The sequence below is a fragment of the Molothrus ater genome, chromosome 3 (genome assembly GCF_012460135.2).
Source record: "Molothrus ater isolate BHLD 08-10-18 breed brown headed cowbird chromosome 3, BPBGC_Mater_1.1, whole genome shotgun sequence".
Lineage (NCBI taxonomy): Eukaryota > Metazoa > Chordata > Aves > Passeriformes > Icteridae > Molothrus > Molothrus ater.
The window spans coordinates 7,721,998-7,746,097 of NC_050480.2; the positions used below are offsets into that span (position 1 = coordinate 7,721,998).

The window sequence follows — 24,100 nt, forward strand, 5'->3', positions numbered from 1 at the left end:
GGTTTTTCGAGAAAAGTTCGAGCATACCAAAGATAAAAATTCTAGGCTCTAAACCAAATAACATAAAACGTATTATTTCACGATGCTATTTTTAAAGACCAAGATTTCACTCATCTCATGACTTTTGACCAGAGGCTTGGCTCAGGATTTGAGTTTGCCTTCCACCACACAGGAGGGTTAGCAGAGAGAGACCACAGGGCAGAGACAGAGACCCTTAAAATTCCCACTGTCTTCTGACAGCTGTCCTGACAAACGTGCCCCAACTCTCAACATTCCTGTAAGATCTAGAGCAAAACTGCTGTAGATTCCCCCCCTTTTTCCATGTCAACCATGCAATGACTACAAGAGACAAGACCGCCAGCAGGCCTGAAACCTTCCAGTAACCAACCTGTGCAACACCAGGATGCGACTTCATGAAGCATTTTCCTTTTTTACAAACACCCAAAGGCAGGATCATAGGATCAGGGTTGGAAGGGACCTTAAAGACCATCCTGTTGGGCTGGGACACCTTTCACTAGACCAGCTTGCCCAAAGCCCCGTCCAACCTGCCTTTGAACACCACCAGGGCTGGGGCATCTGACCTCCCTGGCCAACCCGTCCCAGCGTCTCACCACTCTCACATAAAAGCATTTCTTCCACACACCCAACCTAATTTCCCCCTCTTTCAGTTTGCACCCATTTCTCCCTGACCAAATTGCATCAGGAAACCACCTGAGGCCGGAAATTACCCGGTCACCTCCAGGTGTCACAGGGACGGCCGGTCCCACCGGGACACGTCGGGGCAGCTCACCGCACCTCATGCGGGACCACCCTCGCCCCTCACGCAGCCAGGCGCGGGCACACACCGGGCACATGCCCGGGACCCCCGGCAGCCCCTCGGGCACGACGCCTGCGGCCCCCACAGGCGCCACGGGACCCCGCGCGGGCGGGCGGGCGGTGCCGTCGGGGCGTCCCCGTCCCCGCCGGGGGCCGCCCCGCCGCCGCCCCCCGGCAGCCGTGGGGCCGTGCCCACCGCGGCCCCGGGCGGCGGAAGTGTGTGTAGGGGGCAGTGCAGGAATTTCCTGTGACGTCCCGGCCCGGACTCCATTAGGTGCAGCTGGGCTGAGAGGAGACAAACCCAGCGGGCAGCGAGCGGAGCGGGCCGGGCGCCTGGGGCTGCCGGGCGGGGGCTCAGGGCAGCGGCGGCCGCCATCGCCAGAGGGAGCCCCGAGCGGGCGGCGGCGCTGCCTCCGGGACCCCCGGCGGGCGCAGGGCCCCGCTCCGCCTCCCCTCGCCCCCGCCGCCTCCCCCTCCTCGCCCCCCCGGCTTCCCACCACGGCCGCTCTCGGCGAGGAAACTCTGGCCTCCGCTTCCTCCTCCTCCGACTCGGACACCGGCGGAGCCTCCCCGCCCCCGCGGAAGAAAGCCCGGGCCTCCCCGGCGGCGGCGGAGGGAGCAGGAGAGCCCGGGGCTTCCGCGGGCAGAGCAGGCCTCACCTCGTCCCAGTCCCCCTCGGTGCCCGCCGGGCTCGCCCCCGCCGCCGCCCCGCTCAGAGGCAACAGCAGCAGCGGCGGCATCGCCAGCAGCGCCATGCAGGCCAACGGGGCGGGAGGGGGCCAGCAGCAGCAGCAGCAGCCGCCGCCGCAGGGCCCGGAGCTGGGCTGCCTGGGTGCCCAGAACGGCGAGGCCTCGGCGGGCACGGCCGCCGGTGACCAGCTGGCCCACGCCAACGGGCTGCTGCCCTCGGCCAACAGCGGCGGCCCCGGCGGCGGCAGCCCCGGCGGGCTCGGCGTCAACAACGGGGTGCCCGCCGCCGGGGGGCCCGGCCCGGCCGCCGCCGAACTGGGGGGCGGCGGCGGCGGCGGCAGCGCCCTGAAGAAGAAGAAGCGGCTCTCGCAGTCCGACGAGGACGTGATCCGGCTGATCGGGCAGCACCTCCACGGGCTGGGGCTCAAGTAAGTGGCCGCGGTGGGCGAGGGGCAGCGCGGCCGGGGCGGGGGATGGGCTCCTTCCTTCCTTGGTTTCCTGCGGCGCCCTGACCGGAGGGTCCCCCCGGGGCCGGGGCAGCCTCGCCGCCCTCCGCTCCGTCCGCGGGGAGGGTCCGGCGCGGGGTCCCCGTGGAGGATGGGCAGCCCGGAGCGGGGAGGAGGGGAGAGGAAGGGACCCCCGGCTCGGGGTGGGGGAGGTTTGGTGGCCAAAACTGCCCCGTCTCAGCCCGGAGGTCTCGGGTGAGAGGAGGGCAGTGCCCGGCGGTGGGGCAGGCCCGCTCCCGGAAAAATGGAGCCGGAGCTGTGTTTTCCAAGCCCGTGCCGGTGTCTAGCGAAGGGACAGGACAGGAGCTTCCCCTGCCAGGGATGGCAATATGGAAGTCGAGTTGCACACCGATAAGGGTAGATCAATACAAATGTGTTAGTGGGGGAGAAGTTATCTGGTAAACGTAATGGAGCCCGCAGCTGGGCGTGGGGGGGCGGCTTTTCGCAGATGAGCTCCAAGATTTGGCTTGTCAGCTCGGAGGAAGCGACACAAAGTAAACTGCCACTTTAGCAGCCCGATTGGTTTCACTCTGGAAACCTTTGGCCCTCTAAATGGTGAAGGCCTCTCTACATTTGTGCTGGACACGCGTTTTTGCTAATAATCTTACTTGTAAACAAGAAATGAGAATGTCGGCCCTTCCTTAAAACCAGAGTAGAGAAAATAATTTCCCAGTGGAATAGGGGAAGTCTTAAGTGTTTAATCATAGTGCTTTGTGAGTGAAGCTAAAGCTAGCCAGTATGTCATCATTTTGGAAGGAGGGTAGAGAAGTCCTGTGAAGCGCTTATGTAGCCACAAAAGAAGTCTTCAAAACGCTGCAGAATGGGTCAGCTATAAAGACATATTCCATAAAATAAATTGCCTCTGACACAAGAGGCAAGTTTACAGCAGCAGACAACTCGTGACTATTCATAGATGACACCACAGTAAATAAGCTATTTTTAGTATAAAAGGGGGAGGGCTACAGGTTCCTGAGTTTGTTTATTTTTTTTTAAGGAGCCACTCTTTTAAGAAGTGATGAAGAAGAAAAAATTAGGCCTGTGGCAGATGTTGTAGCTCTCCTTGTTCCTTTAGGTGGGAGGTAGGGAGGGGGCAGGGGATGGCAGCCAGTAGCTCACAGCTTTCTAGAGTGTATCTTCCTTCATGAAGTTTATCTTCTGTGCAGGGCTGGCTGTTTGTGGTGGCTGGTAAGTCACATACTTTATGGTACTTCAGCAAAGCTTTCAAGCTCCTCGACAACTTGCTTTAGGTAGAGGTAGCTTTTTACGTGTCTCAGGCAACTGAGATCACCTTCTTGAACGAGCATCTGAATCTGGTCATCGTTTTCTTGTTTAATTAAAGTTACTTTATGGTAAACTGTTATCATAGCAGGCGGTGTATTTGTGAGGGTGAAACTGGTCGGGTTTTTTTACACTGTATCTCTCCTGCAGCCAGACTGTTGATCTCCTCATGCAAGAGTCAGGATGTCGTTTAGAACATCCTTCAGCTACCAAATTCCGCAATCATGTCATGGAAGGAGAATGGGATAAGGTAACGTAGGGCTTATAGGACTGTATTAACCACTGTTGAAATTTATAGTATCTATGAGACAATTCAAAATTCATCCTCCTTATATATTTTTTTTTCTCTTATGCCGATTTCTGCAGGCTGAGAACGACCTGAATGAACTTAAGGCCTTAGTGCATTCTCCGCATGCAATTGTGGTAAGAGGCACACTTGAACTCTTTCAGAGCTGTGTAGTTGGACTAATTGTAGTGGTGTAATCTTTCACTATGGAGTTGGTTGTCCATAGTTCTTGTTTTCTCTTTTTTGTTTACCTTAAGCTGCTTGCATGCTATCTCAAACGTCATACTAATCTGAACCTTTTTTTATTCTGTTGTAGAATGTGAGATAGGCAGCCCAGAAGTATTGAGGCTAAGATTGGGTGTACTGAATGTTAAAACTCTATTAAATGTACCTAACTGATAAAATATAAATCCTGTCACAGTCCTAAAATAGGTCAGTTTCTGTAGAAACTGCCTATGTTGAATACTAATTTCAACCTTGAAGTACTTCTCACAATCTCTGTGTTTATAGGAGTTAGGTTTTCTTGAGGGAAGAGAAATTTAGAAATAAAATGCCCTAATACTAATGTGGAGTTGACATTATAATAGGACATTACAAGAATATAGAGGCTGCTATAGACCATGAACAATACTGTTGCTTTTCCAGATGGCTTTTAAAGAGCAAATGCATTTGTATTGCTGTTTGGGATTTTATTTAGAGCTTTTTCTCTTTGGGTGGCTTTTAAAAAAAAAAAAGATGAACCTAGAAATAGAAGGTTGGTGGATCCTGTGACTTGACACTACAATGTGTTGTTATGATTTCAGTTGCTCTGAGTAAAGTGTTCCTTGTTTTGATTTTTGGATCTCAAGATATAAATCATCACTTAGCTCTTCAAAGAGCTTGTTCTCTTGTTGTAAAACGTTTATTTTAATGAGATGAAGTTAGAACAGCTATGGTCACTTAGGAAGCAAACTGTATCAAGGCTTTTTGAAGTGTCTGTGACTGTAAACAATGAGGAATCAGCTGATGGCTGCTTAGTTCCACTTCTAGCTGATTCATTTGTTGTCAAGACAATTTCCTGTCTGGTGGGGGAGGGAGAGAAAGAGAGAACAGGAAATGAAGTAGGAAAAACAGATGTTTAACAAAACATCAGAGGGTACTTGACAGAAGTTTACATTTGGTTCTATTAGTTTGGTTAAAGCTTAGCACCTCTTAATTAGACTGACCAGTAGTTCACTTTCTCTTTTGTCAAAGACCTGAAGGAGTTGAGAATATTGCATGCAGCTTTCAACAGTTTGTGCAGCCTGAAAGTATGGAACTGCTATATTGGAATATCAGTGGTCATTTGAAACAAATTTTCTCACGTTTTTGACTTCTGAAGTTACAAAGTTTGTCTGTAGTATTAAAATGTTTTGCATGTTAGTGAGTCAAGAAATATAATTGAGTTTTCAGCATTGTAGTCTTTGGAGACCTCAGTTTGAGAAAAAAGAATGTTTTCCTTCTGTTGTTCTGAAGGGCTCCAACACCATTCTCTAATACTGATATTGTAACTGGTTCCATAAAGCTTGGTGCAGTAAAAACACTTGGTTTAAACTGAACTTTACCTGAACCAATATTAACTGTTTTCTTTTTCAAGTTGATCTCCTTTATATTAGCTTGATATAATTTAAAACAGGTAGCAGTTTTGAATATCTTACATGTGTAGGACAGCATTATTTGCAAGGATAAGTTGAGCTTGTGTGCATGGAGTCTCCTTCTCCCTCCCTGTCCAGCTTTTGTGCATGTGGTTGAGGTTCTGGGTGGGAAGTTAGAGAAAGGTCATGACAGGTAAGGAGGGATGCTTTATGCTCTGTAGGTATTCCCCACTGCAGAAAAGTCAGAGCTAATGAAGGTGATAAATATCTTGATCAGGAAAAGTCCAAACAAGGTGCTGCTGCAGGTAGCTCTTTAAAAATAGAAAATTGGATTTTGAGTTTCCTGACTTGTGACTCACACTATGTGACTAGATGTTTTAAAAATGTGTACATACAAGAAGAATGGGTGCCTAAAAATTTAGATGACACAGGGAGTATTTAACTAAGTAGGGTGTGTGTTCTGTGGTTTGTTTTTGGTTTGTGGTTTGGGTGGGTTTGTTCTGTTTTTTGTTTTGTTTTTTTTTTTTTTCTTAGAGTTAATATGACCTGGACAAAATAACCAGGATACATAGTTGCTCTTGAAATGTCTGGTCAGTGAAGGGAGATGCATATGTATTCAAAAAATCCTACTTGTGTTCAATTTCCTGATTTCTGCAAAGTGCTTTCAGTTCTGTGGGTGAAGACACTGAATGTGAAGGGGCTGATGTCAATTTTTAAAGCTTTGATGCAGTGTGTTGATATGGGGGGAAGGAGGGTGTGGCAGCACACAGGACAGTTTGCTATTTCTATTTGTGTTAACACAGCTGAGTGCTGTACAGTATGGGATTAGTCATGTTTGCTTTTCCTGCATATCAGATACAGCTGTCTTAGAAAATCTGTAGGAAAGCTTTATAATTGAATCAAGCATGATGTTTTTCCTTCAGCAACAGTTAGAAAACACCAACTTCAAGCCAGCCTGAGGTTTTGCTTACTTTGGGGCTACTCAAGCATGTGATGGCATCTGTCTTGGGTACTTAATTCCACCTAGGAAGAAACTTTGGGATTATTCCTCTACAGTCATCTAGAAAATACCTTCACATTGTTCTCTTTACTTATTCCAGAGGTATACAGCCTGCAGCAGGCAATACAATCTAAAAAGTGAGTTAAATATTATCATTTGAGTAAAGTGCTCCACCTGCCTGCGTGGTGTCCCTCTTGCTACCAGCATTAAGGGCAGTTCCCTAGTGGAGGTAATTACTCCCTGTGTGGTAGGACTTGGTGTGGTTGAAGCCTCATTAAATTCCTTGCTGAATTCTGTAGAGCACAATGCTTTCTGCCCTTTACGTATCAGGGCATTTAAGTTTTGGATTGTTTTTAAGTGCTTTCATCAGTGTTTTACAAAACTGTCACAGTAAAAGACTACAGGATGAAGAAAACTGAGGTCTTAGTTCTGCAGGCTGTAAGTAGAGATGGCTACTGTGTTGAGTTTGTTTTGAAACATCTGCTGATAATTTCACCATGTATTTTAGTTACCTATTTAATTTCAAAGAGCAGTTGTTTCAGCAATGTTTACTTATTTTGGACTCCTAGTACGTTAATAAAACTCTTGTGGAGTTATCAATAAGATACACAGGTTGAAAATAACACCAAAATCTAGACATAAAATTAGTTTATTTTGCATTTTGTTCATTAAACTTCTGAAGATTTACTGCTGCTTACAGTTACTGATCAGAATGGCCCAATTTCTTGCCTGTGGCTGGCAGTATGCTTGTCCTGTTCCTTTCACAGCTTTGTTTGCTGAGGTTTTCACCTTTGGGTGTGCAGTGATGGTGAGTTAAGGTACCTGCCAGACTTTCTAGAATTTAGGATTCTGGAAGAAGCTTTCCTACTAACAGTTAGGACAAGGAAGGAGTACAGTACTAAGCATTCATGTTAGTAATCCAAGGCTGTAATTTGAAGAAAGAAAAATGCTAATAGTGCATACATTGAAACAAACAAACAAAATCCTGTAAATCTCTTAACTCTTAGTTTTGCCCCAGGGTTATCCGAGTTCAATTTGCACTTCAATAATAGCTTGTAGAAACAACAAAGTAATGCACTTTATCCTCATCCTTTCTGTAGAGGTGAGAGACAGGATGAGGTACAATAACTGAACAAAGCCAGGCAGACTGCAGTGCTGACACTTGGATTGGACTTTTCCAGGGCTCCATCAGGGTGAGGAATCTTGGCTATAAGCTAAGCAATGATGGTGTCTGAATTTTGAATTGTTCAGCAGCCATGAGTGTGATGATGTTGAATTTCCTTTGCTGAGAACACTGAGATGATAACAAATCCCTGGCACTTGTGTTACTTTGGTATGGTTTTCATTATGGTTATTTTGATTTCCCTTCTTTGTAAGGCACCTAAAAAACAAATGGAGAAAGAATAAGCTACTTAATCAGCAGAGTTTGTGCTTTTGCCATACTTTAAACAGTTCTCATTCCTTCTAAAAGAGGTTGTTTGGGCTCTAAAAGAGATGGTGTACCCAAAATGGTATTGGATTTTGTAGAAGGTGGCGTTGGAAGAAATTAGAAGTACTATTAGGAGAGTGTAAAGGAGTTGAGAGAAATTTATTTGCCAGCAAAGTCAGTAATTGCACAAAAATAAGAAGTAGGAGACAGTGAGTGTCCCAATGTTAAAAATGACCTGCAATGTAATATTACTGGAGTGTGACTCTTGCCTCAAGGAAATTCATGCCATTGTTTGAGTATGCTGTAGGGCAAGTTTTGGAGCAGTTATCAAAATAGCTTAGTAATTCAATTTAATTTCCCCATCAAGACTTTAGTCCCTGCCCTCTGCTGTCGATAAGTTACTATTTCAAGTTGCTTATCTCTTACTCTAATTCTCCATTATGGGAACACTAGATTGCTGCATGAAATGTATAATACTTTGTTTTTCTGGGGGCCTTTATATTCCTAATATGCCTAAGTCACACATGGCACTGATGGCCTCTTTTTTTTTAAGCCATACTTTCTAGCCTAGAACTGAAATTACACCTCTTTGGCAGCAGCATTCTGAGTGGTATTCCTGTAATGCTTCATGGAATTGCTGAGACTGATGTTGTAAAACCCATATTATAGGGTTTTTCTGCTGTTTTTACTTTTTCCTCTGACAAAAAGAAATTAGTGTTCCAAGTCCTGAAAGTAAGGAGGGAGAAAAGGTAGGTTATCACATTTAATGGAAATATAAATTAAATATTATATGCAGTGGATGGAGAAGGAAGATAGGGAGGGATTACAGTTTTTATTACAAATAAATATCAGCCTGTTTTTGATCTGGTGGTGGTCATCAGTGTGAGGTGACCAAAAGCAGTGAAATATGGTGTGTGTCTGCTACCTGGGCATTTCCATGTATCCTGGAGAGCATGTGCACAGCTGGTGGAGGAAGTTCTTATCCCTCCTGCTGCTGGTGTATAAGCAAACAGCGTGGGGTCTGCTGGCCTGCTGCATGGAGCCAAGCACTGGGCTTGTAAATAATTGGGATATCTTTCATTTGGTTTTTCACGTGTCAGAACATCGAAAAAAGTTGTCTCACCTGGAAGAACTGTACAGTAATGGTGTAATAATTCCAAATTCAAATAAACTAAAGAGCTGGATTGGGAGTGCAATACAGGTTTGCCTGTCAGATACAGGACAGCAGAGCACTACAGACAGGTTTGAACATAAATCATCTTTACTGTGTCATGTTTTATGCTTCACAAAGCTGTGTGGTAAGTTAATAGCACTGTATGTGGAAACTTCATTCTTTTGAAGACTGAGTGTCTCTGGAAATGAAAGTGCTTTATGTTTTAACTTTGAATTTAACATCTAGGGAGCCTTAAACTTTCATGTGAGCTTTAATAGGACAGGAACATCTTAAACTTCCCCATTATCCCTCTACTTAAGGAGGCTGGCAGTGTGTTTGAAACGAAGTAAACATTGACCAAATATGAGCATGAAAATAGTGAGGTGCCTGAGGTCTGATGAAAGCAAAGGAAACTGGTGATGGAACTGGTGGTGTATTCATTAGGAAAGCAAATTTGGTTTGTTGCACTTTATCTCCAGCCTGTATGTCTTACCAGTTTGTCTAAGCATGAACATTTTCCTCATTTTCCTCTTCAACCTGGTGAGTTTTGTGGACTAAACCTGTCATTTCTGGTAGCAGCAAAGAATGTGTGCAAACACAGGATACTTGATTTCATCCAGGAACAACCAAACTGTGTTTGTACTAAATTACTATTAAAAATTTTAATGCAGTAACTTAATGCCTAATTTTTTTATTTTTTTTTTACCCACAGATATTTGTTAGAATAGCAGGCTTGATTTTTTTTTAAGAAAACAACCTAAAACTGTGAAAGGAACACTATGAAATGACAGCACTTAATTCAGAGTGTTGGAAGTGACTCCTAAATATAGGAAATGGGTTTTTCTGTAATCCTGAAAACAGCACCCAAGGAAAACAAGTAAACATGGAACAACAAAACACCCCCAAAACCTCAGGCAGTTTCAGTTTGTTACTGTTATATGTTATGGAGCTATGCAAACAATTTGTGTCAACACCTATGTAAGCAGTGTGAGAATTTGATGAGTTGCCCTGTTGTGTTCTGTGCTGTCATGCAGTCTTGAATATGTGAGTAGCTGATTTGGGGCCCTTTTGTTGATAGAATGTTTCACTGGAAAACCTGAGTAATGCAGGGTTTGAAAGATGATGACTAAAGAGAGAGCAGGTGAAAATGGGAACAATTGCAGGGGAGATCTGAGGAATAAGATAGGAACTACTTGGAGCCCCATCAGGCAGGGAAGAAATTAATGGATAGCTTAATTGCTGCAATGTTGTTGACAAGCCAACAAAAGAAGTTGAGTAATGAAACATTACTTAGAGCTGTCTTTCTGAAGGGCATAGTAGAATGGTTTCTACTGTTCTGTTTAGGCTCAAACGTTTTCTGAAACTTCAGTCAACCTTTTTCCCCTGACTGCTGCTTTCTGTCATGTCAGAGGATGAAGTTTTTGCTGCTGCAGCAGAAGTACCTGGAATACCTGGAGGATGGCAAGGTCCTGGAGGCACTTCAGGTTCTACGCTGTGAACTGACGCCTCTGAAATATAACACAGAACGCATTCATGTCCTCAGTGGGTAAGTGTTTGCACTTTGAGAGCTCTTGCAGAGATGTTTTTGAAGGAATTCTGTAGCTTTTGATAGCTGATGTTGTGAAGACTCAAGCTGTATTAAAGCTACTATCCTGGTGGATAATAAGCTGTACTGAGATGTGATAAAATGCTGAGTAAAGAATGCTGTTCAGTAGGCAGTATTTTGTTTCAGATGCTTGAAAACAACCTGATGATGAATAACTTTTATTGCTACTAGAACCCAAATTAATACATATGTATGGTTTTCTGATCTTGAGAATTATTAGCCAGTTACCTTAAAATTTAACTGAGTATAATCTGGTTTGTTCTTAGATGAAAATAAGACAATTCTACCATCCTAAAATTGCTTGTGCTTTGTTTTCTTTTTGTATGGGCAGTTTGCAGACATTTGTTCAGAAGACGTGTGTTTGTGTGAAATAGTTCCCTGCCTTTTTCCCTGTTGGTCTCAAGCTTAACTTACCTGTTCCCAGTTTGTTAAAAATGTTATGATCTGTATCATGCTTAAAAGTGAAAAGAATGATTCCAAAAAGTCTTGGTCTGTTGGTGTATGTGCCCTTTTGAAACAGGTACCTGATGTGTAGCCATGCAGAAGACTTGCGTGCAAAAGCAGAGTGGGAAGGGAAAGGAACAGCTTCCAGATCTAAACTTTTGGACAAACTCCAGAGTAAGATGTTCTAGTGTTTAGAATTTCTTCTCATCTCTGTTAAGTCCAGTATAACTTACACATCCCAGGGAGCTGACTGTGTTTGTTGGTTGGTTGGATTTTTGTATTTCTTGGTTCATGGGGATACCTTTAGGTGCCTTTACCCTTTGGTCTTCTGTACTTTAGCTTTTGCTGTCTCTGATAAACTGTTTGTAATAAGAACTGTTACTTCTTAGCTCTGCTGCATGCAGTAGTGATATACCTTGGTGATTAAATGTGTGGTTTAGGGAGGGGTGTGTGTGTGTGTGTCATAAATGCCAGCCACAGTGAGCGGAGGAAACTAAGTGTGGCCTATAACCTGTAGTGATACTGGTGCTGGTTGATAGTGGTCTCATACTTTGCTCTGAATTATGGGTTTCTCCTCTCTCTTGTGGCTGTTGTAATACTCTGGACCAAAGGTATAAAACCCATGGTATTCTTTATTTTCATAGTGCTGATAGAGAATTCCCTAAAGGAACCCAGCTGATGGTGTTATGCAACATTGTAGATTTTGTAAAATACTGAGTTTTGAGTTTGCTTGGGTAAATGGTGCTTGTTGGCCAGGAGAATGCACTCTAGAACAACAAATACCTTGCATACAGCTCTGCTTCCCACAAATTCATGCTTCTAATTCCAGGTGTATAGCTGTACATTGAAATTCAACAAGCTGCGTGCTATTATTTACTAAGATCTCTTCCAAAACCACTCCAATCAAAGTATGCCCTTACTTGTAACTTGCATTTGAGGAGTCTCTTTTTTTTCTTCATTTGTTTATTTTTTCTTCCTAACTCCTCTGAAGCCTACCTGCCCCCATCAGTGATGCTTCCTCCGAGGCGTTTACAGAACCTGCTGCGCCAGGCTGTGGAACTCCAACGGGACCGGTGCCTATATCACAACACCAAACTCGACAGCAACCTCGACTCTGTCTCGCTGCTAATAGATCACGTTTGTAGTAGGTAAGGAACCTTCCTGACTCCTGACATGGGCACTCTTTTCTTGGTCTTTTAAAATAAGCTGATGGTCAGAAACGTGAGGGCTGCTCTGAGCCGGTTTAACAGGATTTTACTGGGGAAAAAGCAGTTCTCGCTAAATGAGCAGTGGAGGTGGGGAGTAAAGGAGATGTGTAGAGGAGATTTTGGTAGCTGGATGTGGGGTAATGGGATCAGACTGAAGGTTAAAAATTTTAATCAGATTGGTGTAAAAGAAGATGCTGCTATGCTAATCCATAGCCACTTGTTTCCAGTCTATTTGTTCATCAACACAGGATTGCTGTGTTTTTCCACTGGAGATTCAGTGGTGTGTTGCTTACCCAGACTCTGTAGAAAGCCTGCTGAAGCATGGTTCTATGAACTCAACTGTCAGCTGTAACTTTGAGTGGACACAGATGCTTTTAGACACAAAGGTTAAGACAGAGGAGAAATGTACAGTAGGTTTTTCTGAGTTACATAATATATAACATGAATAATAAAAAGAACTATTTTCTCAGATATGTAAGGTAGTAAGAATTGACTGTCTCTTGTACCTTTGTATTGGCTCTTTAGACTGTCTGGATAACTTTTTTTTTGTGACAAAATGGAGGCTGCTTCTGAACCTTCAAAATGTAATACTCGTAATAGACATGAAACAGGAAGATGTTTGTTTTTAACAAATGGCTGACTTGAGCAGTTTTTCCTCATCCAGCAAAACTTGGCTAAGGACCTAAAACTCAGTGTAGCTTTTATGGAAAACTGCTGTGCTGTGCATGGTGGATTAAGGGAATAAGGGCTGTATGGGGTATCCTTATATATTTGTCCATGTAACAGGCTAACACTTGGGCTTTCAGGGGAATTGTTTTCAGTTAAGGTTAGCTCCTCTGAGGAAGTTAATTAAGAACTGATAAACTTGATTATAGAAGTTTTCTGAACTCAGCTGCTTTGACTTGCATTCTTGGGTTACTTGGAGTCAGTTTTTAAAGATGCAGGCTTCCACAGTACTTTGCTGTGGCCATCTTAAGGTTTGAAAATTACTGTCTTTGGCACTTTATATATTCAAGTAGTCTTTTAGCTTACGATTTCGCTGATTGCATTGTTTCAGCAGTTGTAGATGTGTGTGCAGACATTTGAATGTTGCCCTTTTTAAGACCTATTGGAAATGATCATGTACTGATGTTGTGGCTTCCCTCCTTCAGAACTGAGTCTTCAAATCAGACTGCCTAGAAGAGATTTAACCTTTACACAAGTCCATGAGTAGTATTGGCAGTTGTGCAACAGATTTGATACTACTTATCAAATCCCAAGGAGCATTCCAGAGCACTGTGAAGAGCTTGATTTACTGAAGCCAGGCTACAGAGAGCCAGATAGAAAAGGCAATATATGCAACAAACCTGAGTTTGAATTTCCCCCACCTGAATCTATTTGCTGACATAGAAGTTTGGGTTTTTGTTTTGTTGGTTCCTTTTTTTGGCTAAAGTAGTACTTCCTAAATTTGCATATTTGCTGTGTATATACATAGATACTCGTGGCTACTGTAATAACAGGAACCTCAGCCAAAAAGGTACCCAAAAATCCACTTCAAGGAAAGGCTTCCCTTCTGTCCTCACCCTATTGTAGCTACCTGTTGCAGGGGTCTGGCTCCAGTTCATGGTGTGCTGTATGTGCTTGGGCATAGTGAGGTGAGTTAGACACCAGAAGCCAAATTTTGGTGAAGGTGACACAAGTAACAGTAGTCTAAAAGCTTAGACAGTTCAAGTCCTGTGTTACTTAATTGATGGAACACTGATAAGTTTCCCTTTTTTTAGTTGGAACTAATCCCTTTTAGACTTATTGACTTATGGCAATATTTTGGTTAAGCATGCTTGAATTGCACTGACAAGCAAAATTATTTTTAACTATAAAACTCACTTGATAAGAGTGAGGCACTACTGGAAGTGAAGGTGAAGGATTTCATGTGATTGTGCCAGAGATTTTGATAGCAGGGAATTGATGCTCTTGGGGATGATGATTTTTGGTTTTGACAACCTTCAGCCTAGTTGGGTGTGTTGGGGTTTTTTGTTCATTTGCCTTTTTTGTTCTATTTGTTGAGGAATAAATCTTTCATTTTATGTACAGGAAATAAAAAGATAGCTATTTAGTGTTTCATTCTATAGTTTTGAACTTTTGTAAATACAGCAACAGTAAACTTTATTAGATGCTTTATCTCAGTAAGTGAATGACATAATTCAGGTGTTTTGTGCTGAACAGAACAATTTGTAATGAAACACTTCAAAAAAGATCAAGAAAAGTCTTTGGGCTTCAGTGATATCTAATTACCAAAACCAGAAGCTGGTAAGACAACTGGTTCTGGTTTCTTGTTTCAAGACTGCTGCTATTTCCTTCCACAGCCAGGTTATTTAATGTGACTTGCCATCTGTGAAGTCAAACTTGCTGAGTTCTGTTTCACTAGTTAGGTGAAGAGGACTTTTTGTGGGAGCACTCTGATCCAACTGGGTTGTGAGCAGCATAATTCAGTATTGGGCTGTGTCTGCAGCAGCCCTAATAGCTGTGTCACCCCTTCTAGGAACTGAGGGTATCTTACTATGAAAATGGTGTGCTCCAGCATTATCCTGCTTGCTTTTCATGCCTACAAAACCTTGGCTGCTTTTCTTAAGCTTTAAGATGGAAGAGCTGTTGTTCCACAGAGTATTATTTTGAAATGAAATGTGCTGAAAAGACTTTCCTGGGACACAGCAACCCCTTGTACTTTGTGTGAATTATGGATGCAGCCTCACCTCCTAGGGCAAGTTGCTGTTCAGAGCAAAACCATTAATTTCTACCAATATGGCTAAATAATAATGAAACACTGCTCCTGTAGGTGCACATTTCTGTGTGAGGGCTTGCCTGCTTCCCTCTAGACTTGAAGGGAAACAAGCTCTTCTTTCATGGGTGGGGCTTCTTTTACCTTGGGTTCAGTGTTCTTCCAGGGCCAACCAGGCAGTTCCTGGTCAGCTGAAAGCAGGAGCAGAGCACGCTTGTGTTTCTCTGTAAACAAATAAGTATAGACATACCCAAGGAAGCCAAATATATATATATACACGCACATTTTATCCTTCTCTACCATAAGAGTGGAAATGAGACTGTATGGATGTTCAATGCTCCTTGATAGCCCTGAAGCACAGACTAAGAAGCCTCTTCTAATAAAAGAAAATGCACTGAGAGGGTACAGACACTGTGTGAAGCAGAACTTTTTCCAGCTTCAGGGAAGAGGTAGTTTGTTAGGTGTCTGTCAGCCTGGCTGCTACCAAACTGTATTTGCAAACATTAATGTGAAGGAAGTAAGTTTTCTGCTTAAATTAATTGGGGGGATTGTTTAGCTTTTGGTGGGTGAATTGTGAAGTGTTTTTGTTGTTTTTTGATTGGTATTTTTGAGCCAGTTTATCTGCAGTGATAAATACAACTGTACATTCAAGGGCACCATTATTCCCTTAGTGTCACTGTTTCTCATCAGAGTTGTGTTGCTCTCTTGCACTGGGTGCTGTAAAAACTCAGCCTAAGACTAAACCACTTCAGCATCTCTGCAGTTGAAGAAAATGTGTCTGTGGTTAGAGATTATCTTTTAGTGCATCTGAACAATGAACTTGTACCTCTTGCAGTATTATTTCAAAATAAAGACATCTGCTGTAAAAGCCTACATTTATTTTATCTTAGCTCTGAAATTCTTATTTGAGAGCTTGTAGGCAAGATTTAAATCAAATAAAACTTGTCTCCAGTTCTCACCTAACTTAATAATTTGACTGTTTAGCTTTTTTTTGGTGTGTAACTAGAATATTAAATATTGGCTCTAGAGGAATGTTTGAATCTTCTCCAGTAGTTTATAATGTAATATTTTGTTTGATAAACTCAGCATTTTATGAAATAGTTTAGATTTTGTGGGGGAGAACTGCTCAAGCTGAAAGCTCAATGGTATCTTGCTAGTTATGCTTAGATATTGTATGTGGTACTCTGCAAAGGTGAAAAATGACAAAACAAAGGCAAAGAAACATCTAGTTTATTGCAAGGTCACATTCAGGAAAAGAAAGTTCTATGTAAAAATCATTTCTTAGCAAGATGTTTCTAAGTGAGTGAGATACCTACAAAAACTGCACGAGTAAAAGCATTGCACCTATGGTTCAAAGAGACCTATGCTATAGTATTTTCTATACAGTAGAAAATGGTACTGTAATAAACTGTTACACTCCTGATGAGGTCAGTTTGATTCCAAGTTACATGAAAGAATAACAGATCATGTAGGTGAAATAAGAACAGTTCTATGTTTTTATGGTTAATTATGATGACTTAATGGTGTGAGCTTGTTGCCAGGTGAGACACTTCATTCTGTACTTACTTGAAGCAGCTGTTAATAGAGGGGGTTTCTAAGTTGTCTGGCCTTGCACTTAAATAAGGTTTTTGTTTGACTGGTTTTTTTAATAGCTTGACTTTAATAAGAAAGCAGTAAGATTTTTTTTTTTTAATGTGTGACTGCATCCCTTTGTTTTCCCAGGAAACAGTTCCCCTGCTATACCCAGCAGATCCTCACAGAGCACTGTAACGAAGTGTGGTTCTGTAAATTCTCCAACGACGGCACGAAATTAGCAACAGGATCTAAGGACACAACTGTTATTATATGGCAGGTTGATCCAGTAAGTGTGAAAATGGGAGTGAACTTGTCTTGGCCTTTCCTTTCAGCTTTCTCCTGCTAGGATGGTGTGATTTTTGTAGGACAGGCTGACATGTACTGTAGCCCTGTTACATCCCATTCCCTGGGATGTAAGTCTTGTAAATCTCATAGCAGTAGGATATTTCATACATCCTTCCTACACATATCTATTGGTACAAATATAAATAAATAAAGAAGCTGATTGGTGAATCTAAACCTGTTTTGACTTGTAGAAGTGATTATGAAAATATGTCCATATATTTCATAATAATTGAAGACTGGGAATAAACTTGAACATACACACACAGCATTTGAATGTTTGTGAAACTCTTATCAGAAATAAGATCCTTATGGTTTTTTAACCACACTGCTGCAGGCTGGTATGTGAGGTGGAAAATGAAAGGTTTCTGCAGTTCCATACTGGTATTCAGTGGGGTTTGAATCTGAGTTTCTTTTCTTTCACTTCAGGTTAAGAAGCCATATAATCTGAGTCCTTTTTCCTGTTAAAATGATGGGAGGACTTGAAAACCCTGTTCCATGTGCATAAATGTTAAGTAGCCCCAGAACTAAAGCAGGCACCATGGGTCTTTCAGGCATAAGACTGCTGTGGTTTGTGTCTTACTGGGGCCAGTGTGCTGTGGGCCAAGAGCTGCATAGCAGCAAAGCTGACTTCTGTTATTTAGTTTGGAAAGTATCTGGGTTTTGTTTGTTGGTTTTGTTTGTTTTGGTTTGGTTTTTTCTTAGAGTAATTTGGGTGAATTAAGGATCAAACATTTTTTGCTGTGAACTTGTCAATTGACTGTAGATGCACATCTTCCTTCTATATTGATGGGTTTTAATACCAAACATCTTGATTAGTACATCTTAAAGTAAATTGTGAGTTAATAGCTGCTTAGTAAAACCACATCAATGTTTTGTGAGTCTTTAAGCTAAGCCTTTTGACCAAGAGTTGCCAAAGAATAAAAATCTCTAAAAAATAGTTAGTGGGAAAGTGGTTTTGTAGAGTTTTATTGGTTTGTCTCCTTTTTTGGGTGCTTTAAAAAAATTGCAATGCTTTCAAGCAGGTGGATACTTAAATAGCATTAGGCCACATCAAGTGATTCATGTTTGCCAGAACATGCTTCTCACATTTCCTGTAGCAGTTGACAAGGTCTTTTGACCCATAAATTTAAAGTGATTTTCAAGGCTTTAGGTATACAGAATTATTCTAATCTGTTTGCATAAACTACATGGAAATAAACATCCAGCAATGTCTGGGCAAGTGGTGGGAGAGCCCTGTTTTAAATGAACAGCATTTGATTTTTCCACACACACTTAACATGTGTGAGAATCCTTCATTTCTCCCTTTCTTTCTTCATTGCCCCTCTTGAAGTGTAAGGACACTGCTCCAATGTATTTTCTTACTTTCATACCTTGAATTTCTTATTCTTTTCTAAGACCCAGCCATGTCTAGACTGTGTTAACCTATGCTTCTGTTGTCATTTCCATGTGCTAATTTCAAAGTTCTGAGGAAGGCTCAGCAGCATTAAATAGTGTCTTGAGTTGACTGGGTTTGTGTGGGCTGCATTGTTTGACTGTCAGGAAGTGTGGCAGAACCTCTGTGGAGCACAAAAGGATGAGCACACTGTGCATCACCTTGTCTCACATGCATCTTTGTTAAGAGTTTTCCTTTAACAGGCTCCTTAAAAAAATCCCTTCTGCATTTTCTGAAAACTGTTGACAGGTTTTTGGTGTTTCAGCCAAGGAGCTCAGCTACTGCAGACTTGAGTTGATGCCTGAACAGTTGCTTGTCATACACAACGAAATTTTGGAAAGCTGCATGTAAGGGATAGAAGTGCTGAGATTTCTTTTGGTGGTGGGTGGGAGGCAGGTTGACTACATTTGGAGATGTTTGCCTGAAATACCACTGCCTGCTGTTTTAGAGCATGGTATGGCAGCTTTATGGTATTTGGGGAGAAGTATGAGAGCAGTATGGAAGATAGTAACAGCCCCAGAGTGCTATCATTAGAAGAGGAATATCTTATGTATCTTGTTCCTCATGAGTTTCAAATATGCTGAAGTGACAGGCTACTTTAATCCTGTTGTAAAAAAAAGTGTCTGTTCTAGACAAGCTCCAGGATGTGAGATGATGTCAGACATGACTCAATTTCCTTGAAAATCACTTTAACTACAGACACAGCAGTGTCTAATGCAGTCCAGGAATAATGATTAGAATGGGAAAGGGGTCTTGAGGAGGTCCATTCATTTGCCCCTCTTTCTCTGCACTCTTATTTTTAGCTCACTTTCTTTTGAGGAATTTACTTTTTCTAGCCAGCAGAACCTCCAGTGTTGCAGGCTGGCTGAGAATCACCAAATCCCTCAGAGCTGATCCCAGGAAATGATCCTGTGTGTCACTCTTCCCCTGGTCTTTCTCTTCAGAATCAAGAAGTGCTCTGTTGATTAATACTGAAAAAAAGAGAGAAGGGACAATTAGAGAAATCAAGCTAGAATTTCAAATTAGTCACGCTTTTTGAAAAAAAAAAAAGTGGAGATATAAGCATCTGCCATGCTTGGAAAAAACAGGGGAGGGTGGGTAGAGGGAGGACAATTTGATTGCCCTTTCCAAGAGGCTTCAGATAATTATTGTCAGTGTTTTAACAAGCTCTGTTCTGCTTGTGTATATGCTGTTCCCAAGAATCAGTGCTAATACTGTACTGAAGCATGTTTCTGTATTTGGGAAGCCAATGTGGGGTTGTTTCACAGTATCTAGCTGTACTATTTATTTTTACAAGCTTCTTGAAAAGTCAAGTTCCTCTGACGAGGCAGCAGTAAAACAGTTGTAATATAGAGATGATACAAGAGGCTGCATGTGCCAAGTATGCTTCATTCACTAAATCTGGCAGAAAACAGCTTGCTGTAGGCAATGCTTCTGAAATAAGAGCACCTCTCAAGGAAGATTTTAAAAATATCTTTCTGTAAGTCTCCTTCCTTGAGCAGCACACACAAGATAGATGCAAGTTTATAAAAATATTGGCACTTCAAGGTTTTCCCCTGTCAGCAGCTGTGAAGATTTTGGTTCTCTATTTAACCAGAACAGGTTTCCAAGATGTCTTTACTTTTCAGAAAGTAACTTAATTCTGTAAAATACAGATGATAGTACTTTCATATTCCAGTAGATGTAGAAAAACTTGACTCTACAGAAATCTTCTGTACTAAGGCAAGTGTAATGTAATGTAAAACTTTGTACTCAGTGGTATTTCTTGAGTTTTATGGTCAGAATCACAGAACATTGGAACAAAAATACCTCTGAGTGTTCTTATTTTGAAGGTTGAAGTTGAGAGCTTTCATTTTCTGGCCCTGTAAACTGTCAAAGCTCTCATGCTGTAGATGGATGCTGTGGAAGTGTGCAATGTGGTGGGAGTTGATTTGCAGTGTCTCAAGAACACCTCTCTTGTTCCAGGACACTCACCAGCTAAAACTCCTTAAGACGTTAGAAGGTCACGCGTACGGCGTCTCCTACATTGCCTGGAGTCCGGATGACAACTACCTTGTTGCCTGTGGCCCAGATGATTGTTCTGAGCTTTGGCTCTGGAATGTACAAGTAAGTGGTGGCTGAGAGTGAAAAAGAAAACTTTGTGCTGCTTTTGTTTCGATCTCTAAATCCCTTCCTGAAAGAAGGAATCGCTGCGGGCCTTGTGCCACAGGTGGGAGTGTAAAGAAGAGCTGCTGATCTCGCTGCCCTCCTCTCAATTTGAAAAAATAATTATGGCAGCTTGCAAATGCTCTTTGCACTTTGGACAGAACTGAAATTGGAGTTCAAGTCTAAGTGTCTGGGATTGTGCAGCAATTCTTGTGTGGGTGGTTACTATCATTTCTGAGAAGGGATGGCATAAATGCATAGGATGTCAGAGCTCCTGAAGAGAAGGACAGCAAATGAATCAAGAGAAGCAGAGGGCAGAAGTATCACTGAAGGGAAAGCAGTAAGCAGTTGCTCGTTGATGATTTTAGCAAGTAGGAAAAGTAAAAGATGCAAACTTCTGCTTTATGTAACCCTCCCAGTGATGTCAGTGAAAGAGGCTTCAATTCATGATTTCAGAACTTCATTTTTCCATCAGGCACTTGGGCATTTTGCCATTCCCTCCATGAATTTGAAAATCACTTTCTGCTGTTGAATTTTATGGGCACTTGAGTTGATATAAAAGCTTCCCTTGCCTCAGCTGAGAGCTGTATAGACTTCCTTGTGCTGCCTTGGACTCTGAACTAATGTAGTTTCCTAAAACAAAAACGTTGCCTTTCTTCACCCTTGGAACACTTTTCTTCTGTTTAATTGACTAAATTGGCTCAGTGAGGAGTGCTGCTGACAGTGCCACTCATTGGTGTTCTGTCTTGTGAAACAGTGGCTTTATAGGCATGAAAGATAAATTTTGGCATGGAGATCTTCAGCTCAAGGAGGAAAACATTCTAACTACTGTGATATTCCTAACTTCTTACTAAAATATATTTTGTCACCTCTTTTCTTCTAGTCTCTCCCTGTCTCCTTTCTTTGAGTGTTTTGGGTTTTTTTCATTTGATAGTGCTTGTCACTCTCTTGGCTTGTTCCTATGATTTCTTTTCATTCCACTCAAAATCTTTTAGCTGTCTGACACACCAACTATTCCATCTCTCTTGATTTGAGAGACAAAAGAAATTGTCCTGAATCAAGTCCAAATTCACTGGATATGCTAAAGTAGTTCTGCCTTTCCATTGCATTATTCATAAGTATGTCTTTCTTTTTAATAAATATATGCACCTCCAAACTATTGTTGACAGATAAAATTACCAGTGCCTTTTTGGGAAAGGGTTCTGGTGTAAGGCCCTGCTGCCTTTGTTTATTTTCCAGACTGGGGAGCTGAGGACAAAGATGAGCCAGTCTCATGAAGACAGTTTAACAAGTGTGGCCTGGAATCCTGATGGGAAGCGTTTTGTAACGGGAGGGCAGCGTGGACAGTTCTATCAGTGTGTAAGTGCTCTGCAGCTGGCCCTGTGAAAGCAGAGCAAGGAATTGAAAAGCTTGGTCAATGCTTTTATGGGTTTTGTATTGTGTACACTAAAGGTTCTGATCCTTTGCAATTCAAAGAAGCAATACATTAATGCAGATATTTCAGCAGCACTTCTGTATGGAGCAGTTTGAAGGGTTTGAGCGTCTTTGACCTGCCTCAAGGAGGATTTGTGGTCTGGAATTTTTTTTCTTAGCTGCTTCAGAAAAAAAACATTAATAAAAAGCAGTACCTTTGCCCACAAGTGTTTTTATTCCACAGAATTTTGACTACATCTTTCTTAGTTTTTGCATGCAGTCTTTGCTTAGTGAAAATAGATGTGAAACCCTGATTACTTGACTAGAGCTGGTTTGGGGTGGTGGTCCACAGTTTCACCACATTCTTGATTATTTTTTTCAACTCGTTCCCAGAATAATAATAATAATAATAATAATAATAATAATGTGGTATGCAGACCTCACTGTGAAGGTCAGCTCAGTGATGGGGTGCAGGTGGCATGAGCAAGTGACAGAAGGGATTCTCTGCTCTCAGGGGTGGATTTCTACAAAAGCCCTTGGTTAAGACAACCAACTCCCAATTCTTTAGGTCCTACCTTGTAAAGGGTAAGATTGCTTTCTGTAGCAATTGTCTGACTAGAAAGGGAAAGACATTGTTATTTGTGTCACAGCTCCTCAAAAACCTGAGACTAATGGTTGAATGTTTGTTGGTTTTTTTTTCCCTTCTGCTCAGGATTTAGATGGTAATCTCCTTGACTCCTGGGAAGGGGTGAGAGTACAATGCCTTTGGTGCTTGAGTGATGGGAAAACTGTTCTAGCGTCGGACACACACCAGCGAATTCGGGGCTACAACTTCGAGGATCTCACAGACAGGAACATGTAACTGCCTCTCTCTTTGGTTCTGAATTCCTGCTTCCTAGTGGCAGTTGTGGGGGACAGGATGGGAAACAGGTTGTTAAATGTTCTCAATATTAAAAGATGGGACAAGAATTAGTGAGCAAGTATCGACAAGCAGCAGTTGATCAAATGTTGGTAATAACTTCCCGAGCACTGGAGTAGGTTTCTGGTGGATGTTTTGGCATTTCTTTCTGTCATTGGGAGTACTTGTAGTCCTCTCAATTCCTGACATATTTTGGTAGATTCTGCCTTGAATTTAGGAGTTGAGGTCTGGAGTCCCGTTTGGTCTCGGTGTTTGGCTTCACTATAAACAAGTATTGCAGACCTGGCTTATGCTGGTTTCTAGAGTCATAGCTTATTTCAGTTTTGGAACTGTTATTCCCTGATCATACTGCAGAGACAGGACATGCCTGTTGTTTTGGTGTTCATCATTGTCTGCTTACTTTGACTCTCATGTGTTATCATTTCAGAGTACAAGAGGATCACCCTATTATGTCGTTTACTATTTCAAAAAATGGCCGTTTAGCTTTGTTAAATGTAGCAACTCAGGTGAGTTGGGGATGTTGAAAGGAAATGGAAATAAATCTTCTTGCAACTGCTACCTGTTTTTAAATACTTTGATGTGAGTTGGAATGTTTGATATTAACTAGTTGTATATTGTGTAATATGAAGGCTTTAATATTCATAAATACAGCATGGAATTATTATCTGACAAGAAGGCAATCCTGTTCTTGAGACCTGATTTTTTTTTTTGACTGATTTATAGCCAAGAGTTTCATATTGGGAAATATGTACTATTAAATGTTATTATCTGGCTGTTGCTTTGAGAAGCCAGATACAGCAAGAACTGTGGCACTTTACATGTCTGGGGCACAGATTTTATTTATCTATTTCTGCTTTTGAAACCTTGGGTAAAAATAAAGCTTTCAGAGTGGCAAGGACCTACAGTGAAAGTTGAGTTGAGTAATTGGATACATCTTTACTCTTTTCATCTACCAGCAGTACTGAAGTGGGCTCTAAAGTAGTGCACTTCCAGGTGTAATTTTTTGTCATTGTTCAGAAGAATGCCATTAATAATACTTAATGATAAAATAACATTCTTTAAATTTCTTATTTCCAGGGAGTTCACTTATGGGACTTACAAGACAGAGTTTTAGTGAGAAAGTATCAAGGTGTTACACAAGGATTTTACACAATTCACTCGTGTTTTGGAGGTCATAATGAAGATTTCATTGCGAGTGGCAGTGAAGGTAACACCATTCTCTTTGGGCAGAAAACTGGAACACTGTATCCTTCCTATACCTTCATCTTATAGATGACAGTTGCTAACAACAACATTATAAAAGCAAACCAAGTGGCTCATGAAATAAATTTGAGGCTTGCTGGGATTGTGGCATACTTCAAGAAGTAATTGTGGGCTGGCAGACAGAATCTTCTGAGAGGATGGCAGAGGTAGAACACATAATTGACTCTTTTGTGTTCCTCCTCTACAGCAAAAGCATCTGCACAGTTTTAATTAGAAGTGGGTGG

General features: G+C 41.9%; 1 protein-coding gene across 1 annotated transcript in view; it reads left to right on the forward strand.

Moving 5' to 3' along the window:
* The first annotated feature begins 1,080 nt into the window (after positions 1 to 1,080).
* Positions 1,081 to 24,100, forward strand: part of WDR26 (WD repeat domain 26) — a 32,217-nt gene continuing 9,197 nt past the window's right edge. The window contains exons 1-12 of the mRNA XM_036380627.2: positions 1,081 to 1,934; positions 3,441 to 3,540; positions 3,657 to 3,713; positions 10,181 to 10,317; positions 10,898 to 10,995; positions 11,813 to 11,969; positions 16,507 to 16,645; positions 20,102 to 20,242; positions 21,521 to 21,640; positions 22,407 to 22,552; positions 23,041 to 23,119; positions 23,691 to 23,820. Coding sequence (XP_036236520.1) covers positions 1,570 to 1,934; positions 3,441 to 3,540; positions 3,657 to 3,713; positions 10,181 to 10,317; positions 10,898 to 10,995; positions 11,813 to 11,969; positions 16,507 to 16,645; positions 20,102 to 20,242; positions 21,521 to 21,640; positions 22,407 to 22,552; positions 23,041 to 23,119; positions 23,691 to 23,820 — 1,669 coding nt within the window. The 5' untranslated portion in view covers positions 1,081 to 1,569. The remainder of the gene's footprint in view (positions 1,935 to 3,440; positions 3,541 to 3,656; positions 3,714 to 10,180; positions 10,318 to 10,897; positions 10,996 to 11,812; positions 11,970 to 16,506; positions 16,646 to 20,101; positions 20,243 to 21,520; positions 21,641 to 22,406; positions 22,553 to 23,040; positions 23,120 to 23,690; positions 23,821 to 24,100) is intronic.